The sequence below is a fragment of the Colobus angolensis genome, unplaced genomic scaffold (assembly GCF_000951035.1).
Source record: "Colobus angolensis palliatus isolate OR3802 unplaced genomic scaffold, Cang.pa_1.0 Scaffold153, whole genome shotgun sequence".
In the NCBI taxonomy this organism is placed as follows: Eukaryota; Metazoa; Chordata; class Mammalia; order Primates; family Cercopithecidae; genus Colobus; species Colobus angolensis.
Window position 1 is genome coordinate 1,387,357 of NW_012114633.1, and position 22,058 is coordinate 1,409,414.

The 22,058-nt window shown below is 36.1% G+C and overlaps 1 protein-coding gene across 2 annotated transcripts in view; it reads left to right on the forward strand.

The window, feature by feature from the left end:
• Positions 1-13,984, forward strand: part of TMEFF2 (transmembrane protein with EGF-like and two follistatin-like domains 2) — a 246,724-nt gene extending 232,740 nt beyond the window's left edge. Inside the window, exons 8-10 of one of the 2 annotated variants that reach the window (XM_011936418.1) lie at positions 6,963-7,086; positions 9,231-9,389; positions 12,575-13,984. In XM_011936418.1, the coding sequence (XP_011791808.1) occupies positions 6,963-7,086; positions 9,231-9,389; positions 12,575-12,587 (296 nt within the window). In that variant the 3' untranslated portion in view covers positions 12,588-13,984. The remainder of the gene's footprint in view (positions 1-6,962; positions 7,087-9,230; positions 9,390-12,574) is intronic. The other variant, XM_011936417.1, reaches the window with a different exon arrangement.
• Positions 13,985-22,058: the final 8,074 nt, after the last annotated feature.

The following is a 22,058-nucleotide window of genomic DNA, read 5'->3' on the forward strand; positions in this document are numbered from 1 at the left end:
CAAATAATTTTGGTCGAAAACGCATAGATTTAGTTCAAGACAAAAAGGAAGAGAATAAATATATTCTTAGCATAAAATGGTTTCCCACATCATTTTCTTCTCTAAAGTTTATAGCAAACTATGTCTCCTGAGAACAGCTTGAAAGTAAGGAGATGCTGAGGGGAAAACTCAGTGGGGAGAGCTGCAGCAAATTGCCCCAGATAAGCTTAAGGCAACTCCAGCTCCGGACTCCCAAGATGCTAATGAACCGTAGATTCCTACCTCTTCCCGAGGACTGATATTTACAGAAATGTTGTCAAAGACATCTAAAGTTCCATAAAATATTGTATTTTTAAAAGGTCTTCAAACCAAGTCCTGTAAACCGATAGGAGTTACCCACTTGCTGAGAGTTAATAGGTTCTTGACTGAGTGGTGAAGTTTGAAAAGGACCATTAGAGACAGAACACAACTTCTCCCAGCGGTCTGCTCTCTTCACTCTTCTGAGGGCTCTGCCATCGAAAGCCAGGCAGGGCATTGCCGAGTCAAAAAACAGAGCAAACAACTAAGGAGCTACTTATTTTGCTCTTAATAATAAAATGTTTTGAGGTCCAGGATTTCTAACTAAATCTATATGAGCCCTTTTATGCCAAATTACTGAATTATAATTGTATTTGGATGTCATAAGTGAAAATGTTGCATACAAGTTTTTCTCACAAGATTTCACAGATTTTTCAGTATTTATTTATGTATTTATATATTACAAGTAGAAACTGAGTTAATAAAAGCCCATGCAAATAATCATCCACTATTGTTGCATTTCAATTACTCCAGTCCCCAAATTACTATGTATATTTGAGATGCTGGTACTTTTTCCAATTTAAATTCTAGCAATTCCTGAATCATGTCATCAAGGCCTTGCCTGAGAATGCAGTAACATGAAAATTAGTTTTCTTACACTTTATTTTATGTTCAATAAGAATATTTATAGCATATGCAAGCAATGATAAGGATAATCACATTTCACATTTTATATTAGTACCTATCACTGGTGGAATGAAGAGGAATTTGTTTATTTGCATCCATCCTGTTCCCAACCCATACCACTGCCTTACTAGCAAAGTTTCTGATCCAAGTAGTTTCAATTATTTTTCTGAAAAAATAGAATAATGTTCAACTTGCAGAAGAAATGTTAAATTTGTAGCAAGAATGTTGAAGGACATGGTCTCTGTTTTGAAGAGTTGTTTTCTAAGTCTTTAACAGAGATTAAATAACAAGAATGTTATGACTGGTTCTCTGCTCTTTACAAAACTTGAGAATTGATTGTATCCTTAAATTCTCTGTGTCCCTCATGCTAGGCTGTCACTTTTAGCTAGCATTTTTATTTGAGTCTGTGTCCCAGAAGCTTTAAAAAGGAGAGACTCTTCTACTCATCTATGCCTTAAAGAAACTATGACAGCAGGTGAGGCTATTGTGGAATCTGTTAAGTTGCAGGAACTCAGACTTCATTACATCCAGAACACATTCAATAGGAATGCTTTTCCAGTCTTTAAAAAACTTTGATCGCAATTCAAGCTAGATATGAGGTTTTACTGCCTCGTATGTTTATACCTGATAAGATAAGGAGAGGAAATCATAAGAATTGTATATCTTCTTTGAAACCAACTCTAACCAACAATGGGGACAATCGTGACTTTATTACTATATTCATAAGTTATTTCTGTCCCAGGCACAATGTAAATATAAGGAGAACAAAACAGTTTTTCCTTTTCTAGTTAAATAAAAGTAGTTTCATTTTGCTTTGGAGAAATGGCAGTAAGTAGGGGAAGGGGAAAATTAATTACAAAAGGTGTGCAAGAATGTGAATATTTCAATACCGGGGTTTTCCTCTACTGTCATTACATATAAAAAATAGCAAGATTACATAAATACATTCAAAATTGAAAATTTTTGTTTTCTATAAAAGTATGACACATTTTGTGGGCCAACAGCAAAAGATAGTTAAAAAGATAATAAACCAAACTGTAATACTCACATGCTTGTGCATGTCAAGATCATATGGGATGTTAAAGCATGATTTTAAAAATTGAATTTAGGTCCACTAAACAAAAGACAGGCAATACATTACATAGTAAAGGTTCTCTCTGCTAGAACATCTGAATTACAGACACAGTCAAAATGTAAGATATTTTATACCCTTTCAAAAGGTAACATGGTCCATAATTAAGGCAAAAGTAATTTATTTTGTTTAACATATATAAATAATATCTCTTTCTCTACATCTTTCTCCTAGCGTATCAAAAATAATATTCTATAATAAATGTTAGTAAATATTGATGATTAATCATAAGTAAATATTAGCAATAGAAATAAATGTTACTTTCAGAATTCAATGAACTTAGAGTTCCAAAATAATCTAATCAATATACATTAACAGTCTACAACATTCCTGAGAAATGGCCACACAGCTTTCAATACCACCAGAAGCCCACTACTTTGTAATGGAACTCATTCTCCTATTGAACAGCTCTAGTTGTTTAAAAATATGCAGTGGAGATCTGCCCCCCTAAAACATCCACTAAATTCCTGATGTTTCCTCTAGTTTAGGATTTTTTCAATTTACTCAGAAATGCTTACACAGAATCAGACTCTTCTGGACGAATCAGTGGCCTAGGAATTGGATTACATTTGAAATAAAGTCCTAATTAAAGTGGGGCATCACCAGAGAAATATCATTTGACCAGCCCCCAAAGGCCTCGCAGACTGTAGTGAACAATGGGTAGGGTCTAGTTCTCTGGTCTATACAACAGAAGTTTGACCTTATAAAACTTCAGAATTGAGTGGACTGAAGAAAGTTAACATGTAATCCCCTCAAAAAATAAACAGAAATTCGGAACTAGTCAGTTCTCTCAAGTGAAATAGGTAACTGTTAAATGGGTAAGATATTCATGTTGTTTTGTCAAAGCCATTCCAATGTGAAGGCTACATAGAAGTCAAAGTATTTTAAGAATGACTAGGCAGTAGAGCATCAAACAAGAGAAATGGGTTAACTGAGTAAATATTTAATAGCATCAGAAACTAATAACCTGGTGCATCTGTCTCTGCACCTAGGACTCTGCGTTTGCTAGTTCAGGTTGGTTTTTTAAAAAACACCAAATTGGGTGGGTGCAGTGACTCACGGCTGTAATCCCAGCACTTTGGGAGGCCGAGGCAGGTGGATTACTTGAGGCCAGGAGTTCAAGACCAGCCTGGCCAACATGGAAAACCCCCATCTCTACTAAAAAATACAAAAAGTTAGCCAGGGTAATGGCACATGCCTGTAGTCTCACCTAATAGAGAGGCAGAGACACAAGAATCACTTGAGCCCAGGAGGTGGAAGTTGCAGTGAGCCAAAATCACGCCACTGCATTCCATACTGGATAATAGAGTAAGACCCTCAAAATAAAAAACAAAAACACACCAACTTGGAAAGCACTTGGATAGAAAATACAACTTAACTTTCAGAACTTCTTTGGCCATCCTTTAATCTTTGTCCAAAGGGAAACATTCTTTTTTATAGAAATATGGATTTAGTCAAATTTTACACTGTAATATTTCTGCTTTGATCCATAATGTGTTCCTTTGATAAATTAATTATCTAAACAACATCTTATTTTCAGCTTTTTAGGGAAAGGAATACAGGGGCAATGGTAAACACATACATACACACGCATGTACATACTGGACTGTATTGATTTAAGTCTGAACTGCTAAATCTGGCTTTGCCCCCTTTCTACCCACTTAACCTTACTTGACTTGCAGTAAGGTAAGGCCTCACCATTTGCCATTCTCTGTCTCTTTAGCTTTCCCTGTTTCTTTCCCTGCAAGCACCAGGGTAGAAACAATATGTGTAGCTGTACTATAGAACAGCCCACTTCAGTAGCTCTTGACCGAAGTGTTGACTAGCAATGGGCATGAGCCCTATTAGCTCTGCTGCAAATAACTCAGATTATATCAGAAATTGTTCTTCAAAAGGTCAGGAACTCTCTAGAACAAACCATTTATAAACATTTAAACAGGAAACTAGTTGAGGATTTTAAACAGAGACATGAAGAGTTTCTACCATAGCCTCTTATCTATTTTAGAAGAAAGAGCACAACCCTTACATTAAACCTCTTTTTAAATGGAGGACAGAGAAATCAATGTCTAAATCATAAGCTACTAAAGGAAACATGCAGACTTCCAGATATATATATATAATTTTTATATAATTTAAAATGTTTAATGCTTTGTTATTGCTTAATACCTACTATACATAAACATTAAGATCACAAACGCTATGGTTCATATACATGTTTGTTTGGATATTAGATTTCTGTGTTTCTACTCTTCTTAATATACTAAAATCTCATTTCTAAAATATGTCTATTCCATTACTAGCAGTGGTTATATATTCAGGTTTTCAATCAACTGATTTGCTTGTTTGGATTGACTATAAATTTGTTGACATATATTGATGATTCCTCATTTTCTTGCCCAGAGATCATTTCTTCTACTCATTTATTTTCAGTCTCTCTGCTTTCTTATTTGACAGTATCCTATGAGCAGCATAACAGAGCACTCCAAGCTCATAAGGAATAGTGTAAACTGATTACCAGATTTGGATGGAAACTATTCCCTGCCCATGTGATCACCCTGGCTGGATAATGAACTTTGTGAAAATATCCATGTCTTACCACACTAAGGCAACAGCCTCATTCAAACAAGCTCTTATTTTTCCCTTATACTTCAGTTCATAATTGTGAATATGGCACGAATCCAGAAACAAACTGTCAGTATGGGATGAGGTACAGTGTTAAAAATAAAATAGCCTAAAAACTGGATTTTCACTTTTAAAAATTCTCGATATTCTTTTGTAACTGACAGAAAGAAAAATAGTCCTAATAAGATGTGTTTGAAAAATACTATAGCTGAAAAGACAATGTATAACTGACATTTAGGGAACTCACAGAAAATTTCCCTGCATGCAGGTGTTCAGAAGCACTGAGGGGTTACTAATGAACCCTAAATAGAAGTGTCAAATAGTTTGTTATGGGAAGAAGGTCCAGAAATAAAAGTGAAAACCAGAGCTGGTTCATTACACCGGCAGTGTGACTGGCAAACCCCACTGCTAACGTCTCCTTTAAACCGCAGGTGCATGGTTTGAGTGCTAAAGTGTGTAGCCCTTGGCCCTGGCACAGAATGAACACAGCCTCCTCCATGGGTTCACAAATTGCCCTGCTTCCATATTAGTCACACGTTCCCATGTGGGAAATTTCACCCAACACTACCACTTTAATTTTGGTGTGTTTGCTTACTGCGGCTGCACTTGCTACCAAAAACATCATACCACAAAATTCCAAAGTAACTTCAAAGAAGAGGGAAGAAACCAAAAAAGTTCTATACATTCTTAGTTTTCTCCATGGAAGTAGTTTGTTCAGTTTAATAGCAGTTATCAATGTGGAAATACTGTAATTCAAACAAACAAACAAAAAAAATCACCAACCATCCTAGCTAAAGAGACACAGATAAGAAACAAACTAATGATTTAAATGTCATCTACAGGCTCTCTAGTACAATGATGGTAAATCCCTTACAAATTTGGGTGTGTAACATAAAATATTGCCCATCATAATGATGCATATAAATATCTCTACACAAGAAAGCACTATACATATTTTACAACTTTTTTCAGACTTTAATGTTTTGCAGATGGCATCTGGATCTTAAAGATGTATAGGTATTTTGCAGCTCTGTTTAATCATAAATAATACATTTGTCTGATTCGTTAATACCAGAGGCATTTTTTTTCTCCCGATGAATATGCTTATCATCCATGACTGCCAATAATAAAAACCTTTATATGGAAATAACCCATTTCATAAAAATAGGAATTCACTTGCCATTTTCCATTCCTGCTGACTAATTACTAGGGTGTTGAAGGGTACCTTCAGATTGAAGAGTGTCTTCAGATTGACTTCATAAAAGCTATATTTCTCATGTGTTTGGGCAGAAATTTTCAAGAATGTCATTTCAGATTTAGTGAAAGCTCAAGGCAAAAGTTTTATCATGAAATGAACATATTAAGACTCAAAAGACACTTGAAGATGACATTACAAATATGAAGCAAATGTATTTGGACTAACAAAGGTCAAAAAAATTCAAATACCTATGAAAACATGGCAAAACAAGTAGAATATGTTGTAATGGCACACAAAAGTGTTCATTTTAGTGTGTATTCTTTATCGTGAGTTTAGACTTCACATAGCATTGTTAATATAGGCTAAATATGCATTTAAATATATTTATAGTATCCAGTGTCTACTATGTGAATATCTACATAAGTTATTTTGAAATGATGTTTTCTTATTCAATAGGTTTATTTTGGCAACAAAAAAAAAAATGTATGGATGCTAGTGAAAATCATGTTTGCAGTAGATTTTAAAAGCCTCAAAGAATACATTTGTTGAAATTTGCATTCGGTTTGAAAAACGTGTGTTTAACAATTGAACACAGCCATATTTTAACTTTTAAGCTCTCGTGTTGCGAAAGTATCAAGGTATTACAGCAATTTACTCTTAAGGACATTAAATTTCAAAGCTGGGCTTTGAAATTTAAAAAATAGGATATTTCTTCTTGGAATATTTCATGATCAATGTACAGTCCCTATGCGAGGAAAATTAAAGCTGTCTGACAAGTCCTAGAAACACCACTAGCTGTTAAAGACGTAGGAAATTGCATAAAAGCATAAAAAGCACTGGGTAATTTTGCAAATTTCATCTCTAAACACAATTGTAAAGATGTCTGTCTTTCAGTTCTTTCTTCCTCTTATTTCTGAAGCATAGCCCTTTAGTTCTTGCCGTTTTAAAATCTTTGCCTACCATAGCTTTGCTTCTTAATGTACTGGTTGATCTTACTAGGCTAAAAAAGTATTTACAGGGGGTGCTTGCTTTTATCTGTATTCACAGAGAATGCTAACAAATTAGAAGAAAGTGCCAGAGAACACCACATACCTTGTCCGGAACATTACAATGGCTTCTGCATGCATGGGAAGTGTGAGCATTCTATCAATATGCAGGAGCCATCTTGCAGGTAACATTTTTACTCGTAAGCATAGTTAATGTATAAAGTTAATATGTAGAAACTAAACTGTGATGTTTATAGAAAATTGGTCGACATTCTTCTTGAATGGGTGATCAGCAACAAAACTTTTCTCTGCTTCTCCTGTGCATGTATACACACACACACATACTCACACACTAAAATATATATATATATGTGCACCTTACACACTCAAGTACTATATAACACATTACTAAACTCTTCTAGTAGAATTTGAAATTGTACTTTGTGCATTATAAGCTCCTTAAAGGTACCAGTTCCTCCATATTACCTCTCTTTCTCCTGAACACAGAATTGTACTTGGCATGTATCAAGTGCTCAGTAAGTATTTATCAGACAAATGAATGGATGAAGCCTCATGTATTTTAGATAGCATAGTTGCTTCTCAGAGTTCATCTCTTCCTAAGTCCTTCAGGTCTTCTCATAAATATCATCAATCCTTGTTTTGCCAGGCATTCACTATTTTCTATAGATCTGCTCTCCCATGGAGCCTTGCAAAGTGAAATCATTAGCTATACCTCCACAGTTTCAAACTCAGTAGAGACACAAAGAAATTGCCTATCTGGATTTAGTTTATGAATATAAATACTGGCCAGGCATGATGGCTCACACCTGTAATCCCACACTTTGGGAAGCCGAGGTGAGAAGATCACTTGAAGCCAGGAGTTTAAGACTAGCCTGGGCAACAAAGGGAGATCCTATCTCTAAAAAAAAAATAATAATAATAATAATAAAAATTAAAATTAAAAATTAGCCACGCAAGGTTGCATGCACCTGTAGTCCCAGGAGCTACTTGAGAGCTGAGATGGGATGATCCCTTGAGCCCAGGAGTTCAAGCCTGCAGTGAGCTATGGTCACACCACTACACTCCAGCCTATGCAACTAGGCAAGACCCCATCTCTTATATATATATAAATATATATTTATTTAAATACCTCCTGTGTATTCATGTCTAAAACATAATTATTTCAGAAACGGCAAAGCCAAAATGAAAACATAATTTATTTTTATTTTTATTTACATTAAGTACAAGTGACATATGATGAAATAGGTTGTATTTTCATTTACAACAGAAGGTTTCTCTCTCTCTCTCTCTCCCCTTCCCACTCTTCCTCCCTTTCTCCACCCTTCCACCTAGAGCTGTCTTCCTTTCATGTTTTCCCTCCACAGAATATACTAGCACAGGCCTTCAGCTGAAGTCAGGCAGAGTGAACAAAACTGAGAAGTTACTCCTGCTACCCCACACTCCCCAGCAGTGTCATTATTATTAAACCCTTCCTGGTGGAGAGAAAAAAATTCTCAGGATGTAGTTATAAGAAATTCAAAGTGAAGTAATAGAATAGTTCCACAAAATCAATGACATGTTGATCTCCTTTAAGTATTGTTTTCTTATGAGCTATTTTCTCATTTCATAGACACATGCCAATTTTCATATGTAGATTGTCTACCTGAGCTTTCCACGAGGGTTGAGTGGGAGAGGCAACATTCTTTCTCAGATGAACACTACCTCGTCTTGTTTTGCAGAACTATATTGCCTACACCATACTTACTTTTTTCTAACAAAATTTGACTCTATCATCAGCAGATGATTTTTTGACCAGAAAATCAATGACTCATCCTGTAACTCTGATCCTACTATTTCTCAACATTTATTCTGACAATAGCATAGAGAATGTTTCATCCAAAACAAACAGACTAATTTTTATACCCATGTCATCAAAAACAAATATTTTTTCAAGTAAACATGTTGACTTAGGTTGATTAAAGAGCAAATTAAATAACATGTAAAGCTCACCTTCCAGAAAATATAGAAATAACAGTCATTCTTGGACATGTATTCTCTCTCTATATTGTCACCAAAAACAAATTATCGAATAATCCTCCTACCTTTGAAATTACTATCATAAATGTAAAAAGAAACCACATATCTTATAACTGAGAAACACAAAGAAATCTTATTGAAAATAAGTAGTTTTGAGCCATAACCACAAAGTAATATTCATTTAGAAAGGGACACAAAAAGCCCTAATTTGTGATGAAAATAAATGCCTATCAATCAACTATAAAAATGAAGGCAGCAGCTACAGGTAACTGGGCACTATAATTTCTTCCAGGTGTGATGCTGGTTATACTGGACAACACTGTGAAAAAAAGGACTACAGTGTTCTATACGTTGTTCCCGGTCCTGTACGATTTCAGTATGTCTTAATCGCAGCTGTGATTGGAACGATTCAGATTGCTGTCATCTGTGTGGTGGTCCTCTGCATCACAAGGTCAGTAACAGCACTTGGTGGCTACCCAAATGAAGGGATATATTGTTCCTCCTTTACTTGATCAGATCTCTCTGAGTTGAGTTCCTTCATGGACTCTGTGACCATCCATTCTCTATGAGTCCTATGTCCTTAGCTTAAGAGTATTTGAATAGCCAGTGGAGTGGTACAATAGCATATTGGGGTGGTACAAATTATTTTCCTTAATTTTGCCTGATGATAAAGATTATTTATTTTTACCTACTTGAATTAGTATCCTTATCTACCTGGATCAGTATCCTTATGTACCCGAATCAGTTTTAACACGTCTTGGTATAATAACAAACACATTTTTATCTTAGGATGACAAAATAGTTTTCAGTCACAAAATGCACAAATACATGTAGTTGTACTTTTATGGTAAATGAAAACCTTAGATACATAAAAACATGCAGCAAATATCACAAAAAACTCTTATATCAAATTCCCAGCCGAATCAAAAGGCAATTGTTTCCTGGAGAATCAGGTTGAAAGACACAGGGATTTCCTTCAGTTTCAACAGAAAAGAAAACCATGATTAATTAGCAATGTCTGACGTTGGGCCTGGAGTAAAGGAATGAGGCCAGTACTTGCTTAATTTCATTAGCATACAAACCAATGGTAACCGAGAATTGGACTTTAAGCCAAATGCGTATCATTTATGTTGTGTATAACCAGAAAAGTCATTGAAGATAGTCCTTACTGACTTGATTTCACTCTTCTATAAAAAGTTCCAAGGAAGATTCTAAGATTTTTACCAAATTCACAAGGCTTTTAGACTTTCTCCATTTGTGGAGCTCTCCAGTAAATCAAAATATTTCTCTAAAACTTGTTTTGAACAGATACAAAAATAAAAGAAAGTATCATATCTTTAGAAAATAAGGGCCATAATACATTTCAGTATGGTATTGCACTATCTTCTTTGAGGACAAGCGTTGCATTTGCTCTTGAAAAAGACAAAATGTGGTTCATAAATCCTCGCCTGGACTAAAGGCTTAAGGGAAGATCATCGACTAAAGCTTTGGGCTGCTCTAAGCCGAGTTGAGTTCATCAACTCAACTCTCACGTTTAGATGCCAAGTGATTATATTAAAATAGATTCTGGGGAACATAAAGATAACAAGAATCCAAAAATACTGCATATAAAAAGAAAAAGAAAAGAATCTAAAACATAGGAAACTGTGCCATATTACTCTAATAGCTAACCAATATCAGTACATGAAAAACAAAACCTATATTTAATGGATATAATCTCAACAATGTGATTGCTACTTCGACTACTGACACAAATGCAAAACTGTAAATACTTTAGCAGATGTTTTCAATTCTGTTATGAATCACAGTTGCATTCCCATACATAATAAAAACAACGGAAATATACAGGGTCCTTTCCTCATGAGAAATTGTGTAAGCGTATATTATGTGTCTGTATCATATATGTGTATACACATATACACACATATATATGCACATTTAATAACGTTACAGAGAAGGAACAATTATCTCCGCTTTCAAGATAGAGACCCTGAGGTAGAAGTTGGCAAATTGCTGACTTTACACAGCTGAGCAACAAGGGCAGAAATGGGGTCCAGGTGGCCTAGTGCCAGAGCCTGGGCACTTCACCATGCTCATACTGCACTGTATCTGGTAAGGATTTTGTGTATTCTGATGCTCAAGATTATCTAAACTGAATTCCAAATTAGAGTATTTTTCCAAGGCATATGGACTTATTCATTTACGTGTTATAATAAACTAAAACCTGTCCTCAATTTATTGGCTTTTGAGGGGAAGACTTAGCACATAAACTAAATTAGTATTTTGTAATGCCTTTTACAAATCTGCCTTAAGACCATCAAACCTTCTAGAGCCTTTCCAGGATTCATACTAGTCAGTAAAGCACACCAGTTCCCAGTGTGGATTCATTTCACTCACTTGAAAACATTCTGCTTTGAAACCAGACTTTCCAACTAGGCTGTCTGTCTCCAAACCCCAGAAACCCTACTTTCCTGATGACCTGGCCATATTTGTCTGTCAAGACTTATTTCAAAATAGGTCTTGCTGAAAGATTTACAAAATTGCAGCAAGCAGAAGTCCTCCCATTTCCTTTGATTTTTCGTCTTCCTCATCTGGTCTCTCCTGTCTTCTGCCTGTCTCTTCTATCTCTTCTCCTTCTTTCTACTTTCTTTTTAAAAAAAAAAAATTTCTGTTTTGCTTTACTATTTTAGCCAAACACCTGCCCTCCTCCTAAACACCACATGTGTCACAAAAAATATGGACATTTGGAGACATGTTTCAAAATGAAAAGAGTTACCCTGTTGAGAAGTTGGATTTTTGATCCTTTTATTTCTGGCTCCCATTTGCTGGGAATGTGATTTCAGCTCCATGTTCACTTTAACAGATCTATCCTCCCTCTAAAACTATACATATATATATTTATATACACATACATACACACACACACATATATACATAAACCCACATATACACACATGATATATATGTGTATGTATATTTATATATTTTTATATATTCTGATACTTCACAGATTATTATAATAGAATTTTATATGAACTTTCCATTATTCTCATTTGCATAGTCAAAGCATTTTTTGTTACAAGAGAAAAAAATACTAGACCAGGGATTTTCAGATAATTTGACTGAATATTAGATTTTTATAGATGCTAAATAAATGGTACCAATTTATGTCCCTAATTTATACTATTAAGGTACAAAAATGATATTAGGCTGGTCCAAAACAATGTTCCTTTCCATTACATATCAGATATTAGCAGTTGGCTCATTCTCTGCTGGTTTGATAGAATTTAAACTCATAACATTGAAAAGTCAATATAACATTCATTCTTAAGACATTTAAAATATAAAATTGTTGAAGACCTTTAAAGTGAGATAAAATGGGCTCACGACTTGCTTGATTGCATTGTGCTGAGTCATTCTTTGTGCCTTAATGAGTAAGCAGTTAAGGACAAAGTAAATGTCTTCCTCTTCAGCTTCTGCCTGTGTTCAATTCCCAACAAAAACTTAAAGACAACTGCACAGAGAAGCAAAATAATAACTTTTCCAAAATAATCCAAGTTTCTACTAATGATAAATTCTTTCATTTGAAATGTTTTAATAATTTGCTTAATCCACATCTTTACTCTGTGATTGTAGGACCAAACTTTAGATAATAGCATTGGACTAAGATTTGTAAACTTTCCAACCTTCTAGGAAATGCCCCAGAAGCAACAGAATTCACAGACAGAAGCAAAATACAGGGCACTACAGTTCAGACAACACAACAAGAGCATCCACGAGGTTAATCTAAAGGGAGCATGTTTCACAGTGGCTGGACTACCGAGAGCTTGGACTACACAATACAGTGTTATAGACAAAAGAATAAGACAAGAGATCTACACATGTTGCCTTGCATTTGTGGTAATCTACACCAATGAAAACATGTACTACAGCTATATTTGATTATGTATGGATATATTTGAAATAGTATACATTGTCTTGATGTTTTTTCTGTAATGTAAATAAACTATTTATATCACACAATATAGTTTTTTCTTTCCCATGTATTTGTTATATATAATAAATACTCAGTGATGAGAAAAAATTGGCATTCTTAAATTTGCGGTATCTCATAACTGTAAATATAATCAGACTAGTACAATCTGTACAGCTACCAATATTTCATGTTTCTTCTCATCTTGAGACAGCACATTAGTTTGTACAGGACTCAGTGGCTAGGTTTTGAGTGATTCCAAGATCAAGGGAAATGATGGTTATTGGAAAAGAGAAAAAATAATTTACTTTATATCGAGTGAGGATAAAATATTTCAGATCTTTGAATCATCTCTATTTCATCAACTTTCTTCCCTGGCCTTCCATTTTCATCCCTAGAGCAGAAAGATCTCTGGCATATAAACTAAATAAAAGAAGAAGGGGAGGGAAAGTGTTTTATAACTCATAAAGGAGAGGGAAAGAAGATATTGGTTTTTATTGGGGAAGTAGCTTAGAATCCCCCAGTTAAGTGCGTGTATCTGAAGGATACTGAACAAGTTACATACTAGGTATACACAGAGTGGCAAAATATATTCCATTTAGGTGGGTGGAATTACCAGGGGAAAAACGTAATAATACCATTAAATGTGAAACACCAAAGTCGTGATTTCTCAAGAGCACCATACTATATTTGTAGTATATAGTTCTTTGAAAAGAAGTTAGAATCACAACCAATACCCTACGAATAGTTTTATGGCTAATGCAGCACCGTAATTTGTAAGGGATGATGACAATATTTCATGAAAACAGAGATATGTTTTGAGCATATATATATGGTGAGGTAAGAAAGAAAATTAATCCTATAGCATCTGAAAGACCTCACTGGGAAGTTGGTATGGATTTTTGTTTGATTTGTGCATACAAATAGGTATCACAACTTGGTTTGGAAAAAATAAGCTGTGAAAAGTCTCAAGGAATAAGATGAAAATAAATCAATTATTATCACTTAGCTCTGCAAAGCTTTCCATGGCTAACACAGTAAATTTAAATAAAGCTCTCTTTGTCTCCTTCAAATAACCTGTGCGTGGACTTTAAAAAAAAAAAAAAGGACACTCCAAATATCAAATCAACACATTCTGAATATAAAATATTCAGTGAAAAATTATTTTCTGAAGTGATGTTTAAAATACTCATTAAAACATAAATAAAGGTGACAATCTAAGTAGGATTTAGGACTCTGAAAAACCTGGTTTTCTAGATTAGTCATCACTATGAAAAGTGTGACTCTATTGGCATAACCATCACTCAAATGTTCCCATAAATCGGCCCTATGCCACCTGTACAAGACAAATTCCTTTTCACCTTCTTTGTGGAAGTTTAGTTTGGTTAACAGATAGAAAGATGTAACGAGCCAGGGTCTCCTTTGTAAGATTCTTGTGACAAAGAAACCCTTCCTCCTCATAAAGGAAGAGGAAAAAAATGCAACATCCACAGAGATTTATAGAGAATAAAAGAAACAATTCCACTAACTCTTGCTTGTAGGAGTGTGAAATGATTTGATTTGTTAGATATGGATGTGTTGCTGTATGTGAATTTATATCAGATGATCATAAACCTATGTCCTTGGAGTTCATAATATAATACACTCTTGCCCATTTCCATGCTCACCCACCCCATGAAGGAATTCCTTTTAAAAGATGCATAACAATCTTAAGTGAGCATATACTATGTGCCAGGCACTGTTCAAGGTCCTAGGGAAATACAAATAAAACATGGTCTCTGCTACAAAAAAAAAAAAAAAAAAAAAAAACTCACAACCTAGAACTAACAGATAATCACCTAGCCTCTACTAGCATATTTCTGATAATTTGGAATTTCATCCTTGGGCAATTATAATTTTTCAGATAATTCTTTCTCATATCAAGGTGATGCTTATTTCTATGTGCTTTCTACCCAGGGCTCCTATTTTTTCTCTTAGGAGCAAAGGAATAATTACTTATGTATTTAAAATAAAAAGACAGAAATCATGTTTTCCCACTCACCCCACAGCCTTCCTGCAACTGTTCATCTCCAAGTGAAACATCCTTAATTTCCTCATCTGTTCTTCATGTGATATCACTTCCACATCCCCCTAGCATCTGCATTATCCTTCCTTGGACAATTTCTACTTTATCAATATATTTCTTTGAGTGTAGAGCTCAGAATTGCACAGTCTACTACAATTGTCTGACCAGCACGCTATGTAGTAGAACTTGTAGAAGGCAAATTTAATTGAGAGCTGTGATTCTTAAATTCAAGTTCTACTTAGACCTGCAATTTTGCTGTGGTACCATGAACAAGTCATTTCATATCTCAGATCTCAGTTTTCTCGTTCAGAAGATCACTTCTTTCTCTCTATCAAGATTCTATATATTCAGGAAAAAGGCACTATACTTTTGCTACCAAGGACCATATTAACTACTTTTATTGCTTATCCTCAACTTAAATTCAAAATTCTTTTAAAGTAAACTGCTAATGGCCAGGCGTGGTGGCTCATGCCTATGATCCCAGCACTTTGGAAGGCCTAGGCGGGTGGATCACGTGAGTCCAGGAGTTCGAAACCAGCCTGGCCAACATGACGAAACCCTGTCTCTACAAAAAAAAAAATACAAAATTAATCAGGTATGGTGGTGCCACCTCTACTCCCAGCTACTTGGGAAGCTGAGGCAGAGAATCACTTGAACTGGGAGGCTAAGGTTGCAGTGAGCCGAGATCGCGCCACTGCACTACAGCCTGGGTAAAAGAGCAACACTCTGTCTCAATAAATACATAAACTGCTAATATGCCATGTCATTCCCTCATTTACTCATTCATTCGTTGTATATTTATTATAAATTTAGCAAGGGCCTTCAGTTACCAGCACCACGCTAAGTTACAAAAAGACAAAGATAAATAAGGCAGAGTCCCTGCCGGAAAGGAGTTCACTATCAGAACATCCCAGTTCCTTGCTTCAGAGATCTCACAGTCCTGTGGGGAAGACTGAGAAGTAAATTAAACAATTATGAAGAATGTGACAAAGGCTCTGATACTGGTCAGCTCAGAGTGCTTGGGGACGCGGAAAGAGGAAGTGCAAGGCTGGGGAGGTGTCCTCTTGACAGTAAGATACACGGAATGACTTCTTCATTCTCCGCACGTACTCTGACTTCTTGCTTCTGATATTTTACACACTCCTCATACTTTCTTCACACCCTTCTCTTCGCAAAACCCAGAACAAATAACAGCTTATCAGTGAAGCCTCTCTGATTCCCTTGGCCATCTTCCTAATTATCTCATAGTGCTTTTCATGTTGCTCCTTCATTGTCCATGCAAGTCTGTTTTTCCCTTAGCAAAGGAGCAACAAAGAAACAGAAAATCAGTGCCTTGCCTATTGTTTTTGTTAGTTTAAGAAACATTTACTGTATCCCACACCATGCCAGACACTATTCTAGGTACTGTGATGTAGCAATAAAGTGCCTAACAGGTCTCTGCTCACAGGCTCACATTTCAGCAGAGGAGGTGAAGGTGGATGAGGGGAGAGGGTTCATCAAACAACAACAACAACAAAAAAAAACACCTGCAAAGTTTCAAGTTCTACACAAAGAATTAAAAATAGGACAAGGTGACTGGGTAGTGACTGAGGACTGGGTGCCTCCAAAGTGAGCATAATGTTTAAAACTTGGGCTCTGAGGCAAGGCAGATATGACTGCCAGTCGAAGTTTCACTTTACTAACTAACATTGGGCTAGTTGCCTAACTTTATTATACCTCATATTTTAAATGGAGAGAAAAATATCTTTCATGTCTAATATGACTAGTTTGAGAAATGAACATGACAATCCATACTTGTGCTCAGAATAGTGACATGCACACAGTGAACTTTCAATATATGGAAATTAATTTATAGGGATTTGATAAATAAGTGTCATAAAAGTAAATAAATAAGAAGAAACCATATTTCATCAGTTAAATGTTGCATCATGGGAATCATATGGTCACAGTTAGAAGGAATCAAGCAATCATCCTCACTCAAAAAAAGCATCTCTCATCTCTTTGAAGACAAGAGAGCTGGTTTTGGTTCTGGAAAATAAGGCAATATAGAGTTAAGAAACAACGCAGCATCTCTAATTCTCTTTTTCAAATGGGTCCACTGGTATTGTGTCTGAATAAAAAGGAGGTCATTCTGCTACTTTAAAATAGATCTATCCTGATAAAGCACATACCATTAAACCTCTTGTGTGTTTTCAGACAGGGAATGAGTGAGTCAATATTGCAGTGACTTTGCAGGATCAAAGTCTTCACTCGCATGGATCCTGGAGAAGTCAGTGCAGACTATTGAAATATGACAGAGATGATCTCTATGTCATATTAGCCTCTCTACTAACGTTTGTCTTCAGATGCTACTTCCCTTTGCCAAAATTGTGCAACCCCTGCACCACCTGTTGCTCTTCCCCAGTTAGAGTAGACATGTTAGTTATATAATTAATCAACTGGATGTCAATGATAAAAGGTTTTTCATTGAATTAATTGATATATGCATACCATCATCCTCAGGAAGCTCACATAAAGGATGGATAAAGGAGAAACAGAGGATGATACAAAGTAAAGGGGTTGGTTTTATAACCAGTGCATAAATATACAAATGAATATGACCCTTCGAAATCAACATCAGGAAGTTATGTGTGATGTCCCGCCTGCTACCCAGCCCATTCAAAGCCGCCTTCCAGCCTCACTGTGGACAGAAATCTACTGATCCCTCTACTCTGGGTATGGCACCTTGGTTAATATCTACTTCCAGTAATACTAAATGTGTTGTTTTAACTTGAATCTTTGGTACATTTTTAATTTTTAATTAATTTTTACTCTTTCTCTTACATCAGGTAAGAAATGAAGAATAGAATACTTTCTTTTATTTTTCCAAGCCAAATTTAATCCAGGACAAGAACCTAACTCAGAACTAATGAGAAGTCCCAAATCAGGTATTATAGGGGAAAGGGAGAGAGGGACAGGAGCAAAGCCTGGCCCTCTGTTCTCAGTGGTCCCATGGTCATGGCTAAACCTCCCTGTCTTCCTGATCCATCACAGGCGCTCCTCACACAGGCGGCTCAGCCATGGTGATCATCCTGAGGCAGCGTCTATCAAGACCCACATAGTCAAACCCATTCTTCAGGCTTTATTTTGAGAGGGCTTTATTCCCTTTCTCTCTATGGATGTCTCCCCTTATTGGACTTTCTCTCTTTCTCGAAATAATAACCACCTCTTTTTCCTTCATCTCATGCAATAGCATCCTCCATTATAGCCCTTCTCTGCCACAATCTAGCTTCATTCTTTTCCATGAACTTAGACCTTGAAAACAGAGGCCTTTTAATGAATCTAGACATGAAAACAAAGCACAGAATTATGTCCCAAATTATCACGAAGTTAATCAAATTATTAATAAATATATTACACACATAACACTTTATTACTTTATTAACTGGCAAAATTAGCAAATATAGATAAGTCAGAGACATAAAATAATATCATCACCAAGAGAAGAGCACCATGGTGTTTGTGTATATCATTTCAAATAATTTATATGAATATATTAATATATGTTGAATTTTTTTAAGACAAGAAAATAATTTATTAATAAACTGAATCCTCACTAAAGAATAAGCTATGAAGTTTGATAGTTATTAAGCATAATTTGTCCAACTATACATATACAGTGTAGTTTTTGTGTACATTTCAATCACTCTTAGTTACGAGTCAGTGAGGCCTTTAAAGAATTTAGCTGAGGATAATCTCTATTGCATTGCATCTTTACTTTTCCTTCCATCCATCTCACATACTACTTAAAAGGGGCCTTTCGTCTTCGCACTTTCACGCCAGTTGAAGGCATTCTCAGTCTCATGCTCTGCATCTGTCCAAAGTGTACCCGTAAAGCATGGAAACCTTATTGACAGTTTCTCCCTAATTATCCCTGTGTCTAAGTCATATCTACGTAGATTCAGAGATGCTAAGGCAGTTTTTCCCCCTACTCATTCTAAGGATGCTTTGTTTCTTCTCTTTTCACCTTGTGGAGGTCTCTTCCTCTGATCCCTAAGCTGGAGAAGCCCAAGGTTTTACCATTTAACCATCGTATGCTCACAATGCATTATGCTGAAGCTGCCATTCTTTCAACAGTTCACACTTAAGTTAAACTAATCTCATAATTGGTGCTAGCTTCAAAGCTGAGTTATTTCTCAAACTGGAGCTCTCCTTCCCCATTGATGTCACTTCCTCTGCCTTGCATGGTATGAGTAAAGAGCTGTTCACTGCTATTAGCTGAGGCATTCAGTTTGGTTCAGAACCAGGAGTTTGTATAAGTAGTGTAACATTGAACAACAATAGCAATGACATTAAGTATACATATTTTTACTTTTATTTATTCAAAAATGCAGCATCTTATAATATTCAAAAGTACTCAAACCAACTTTCAAGCCTAAACACAACATAAAATTGAATAATTAAAAATAATGTAAACAAATCATGTATTACTTAAAGGAATATACAAATAGCTGCTACCTATTACCTGAGCTGAAGTTAGCTAATGCAAAATGGCATTGAATTTTACTGGAAGAATTACTTTAGCAAAGACAGACTGAATTCTACTGACAGGCTTTACTACATGTTACCTAAAGGAGTCTTTTTCTAAGAATCAAGAGGAAGAGAAAATGTTACGGCCACTAGAGAACATACTTATCTCCTTACTACTTACTTGTGGGGAAAACAAAATTCTTAGCTAGAAATTACTTCATCTGTTCATCTCTGTAACCTCTTGACCAATGGCAGTTCATGTAAGACACCCTCAGCATAAGAAATGACAATATATGGGACGGGGAAAAAAGAAAGTGAACCAGAAAGAGCTAGGTGGGAAATCAAAGGCCCTGGAAAGGTGAAAGGAATGAAGATAACAAACTATTGAATTGTAGGAGGAGGGCAATATGGGAAGAGGAATGTAAGAGATTGTCCATTTGAATAATCCTTCTAGAAGAAATGAGTCTAAAATATCTGATCAGGATTTCAGGAATATGAAATGGCAGCAAGAAAGCAGGGAGCAGAAAGTTGGCATTGCTGGGAAGCCCTCTTGCCCTGAAGTCTAAGGAGGTTAACCTTCTGTGTGCACAGTTTGCAGGCACAGGAGCTGGCTTGGCAGTCTGGGCAGAATCAGGCCAAGGCACAACTCCAAAAATGATTTTCAGGACTCAGGGGAAGAAGGAGAATATGTTTAAAATAAAATCTTTCTCATGTACATGTTTTCTTCCTTACAAATCTTGACCTCAAGATATGTAAATTAGATTTTGTATATTCTGCAGGGCAACCTTGTCCCAAAGCACTAGATCTGCTCTCCAGATAAAGAATAAAAGAAAAGTTCAACCTCTCCACCCAGAGGCTAGCCCTCCCTCCCAGGGATGTGGAGGTGCTGTAGCAATCACAAATGCAGGCTGCTGGATAGTATCTGATCTGGCTACTCTTGGAAAACAAAATCCTGGGGTTATAAAGCAGCCCTGAGTAGCATTAGAAAAGATAAGCTAAAAAAGGAAGCAGACTAGCCCCTGCTTGCAGAAGACAAATCCATCTGTAGTCTGCCTGGGGATATATGGGTCAGAACTGCCAAGCAGAGCAAACCATTGGAAAGTATTGTTTAGGTTTGAAAAGATGAGTAGAAAGAGAAAAATGACTGCTCTGTAAGTGGAGGTTAAGAAAGAAATGGGAATGGAAGCCCCAATGTTCCACTTCTCAGCTACTCCAAAGGCACATGACTCGTTCTTCACAGAATAGTGCCAAACAGAGCTGGGTGATTTGTAATTAAGCTCACAGACTAAAGAGTGAGTCTTGTAAACAGCCAGTGATGTCGCTGACTTCCCCCCAGAGGGTTGAGACTTTGCTGCACCAGCATCCACATAATAACATTATATTTCATTTTTAAATAAGATGTACATGAATGTTCACTTGTGCCCAATTACAGTAATGCATGATTTACATAAAATTAACTCTCCTGCTTAATTACAGTCACACAGGGATTAAGGGAGAAGGGGCTTTTGCTTTGTAAACAGTACATGCTTTAACACTTAGCCTCTCCCTGAAGTAACTAGTCCAATCATAAATGAAAATGAGTTCTTTAGTCATTGAGATTTGCCATATATTTTTATGGATCAGGATAATGTGTAAACTGAGTCAGGACTATGTGTAAACTTCCATCAGACTTATGTGTAAAGTGAGTCACCAGAGTTTTTATCTAGTTAGAGCAAAGGAATCCAATTCTTTTGAAATGTGAATGTATACACTGGACTGCTTTATAGCAAAGATCTAGGGTTTTGAAGTTTGGCATACAGTGTGGAGTTTAACCTTCTGGGTAAGGAATCTGCAAAGGGCAGGAGAATGAGTCTCCAGTTTTCCAGAAGCAGCAAAGAAAATGCTTTCTTTAAAGGGCAATCCAAAGCTGCTTTGACAACAAGATGATTAAAGGCTGCCCCTTCTCTCATCTTACATCTGTCACTTTTCTGCATCCTGCTTTTTGTCACAAACATGAACAGAATTTTTCTCTGAATAGGACTTCAGAATGCACATTAGCAGGGAATTAAAAGTGAAGTTCATTGCAAACCACACCAAAAGAATTTTTCTTTTTCTCCACCTCTGCCAGACCAGGTGCCAGAACTGGAGTCGAAGAAAATTCATTGAGCTGGCACAATGAGAAAATGATTGAAGGCAGCAGGGATTGAAGTTTCATCGTTATCAGTTCAGTGGGGACATGAAAATGCTTCTCTAAAGGGCTGCACAAAAATACCTCAAGGGGACTGAACGCTCACTGCACTGGCTAACCACAAAAGATGGCGATTTCATTTTGCCACATCGTCAACCTTCTTTTCACCTAGTCCATAGAAGCACCAGATACCATAGGTAGAGAAAAGGCCTTGAAGGAGGGAAAGAAAACAAGATAACCTGTGGGCATCTAGGAAAAGTGTGGAAGAACACGATCTGATACTCAGAGCAGACTGCACTTGGAAGAAAGGATTATAAATTGAACGTAAGCAAATTGGATCTTATCTTCAGAATATTGAAAAAAAATCACATTACTAACTCAGGGCCCAGTACTTAACTTCCCTAGA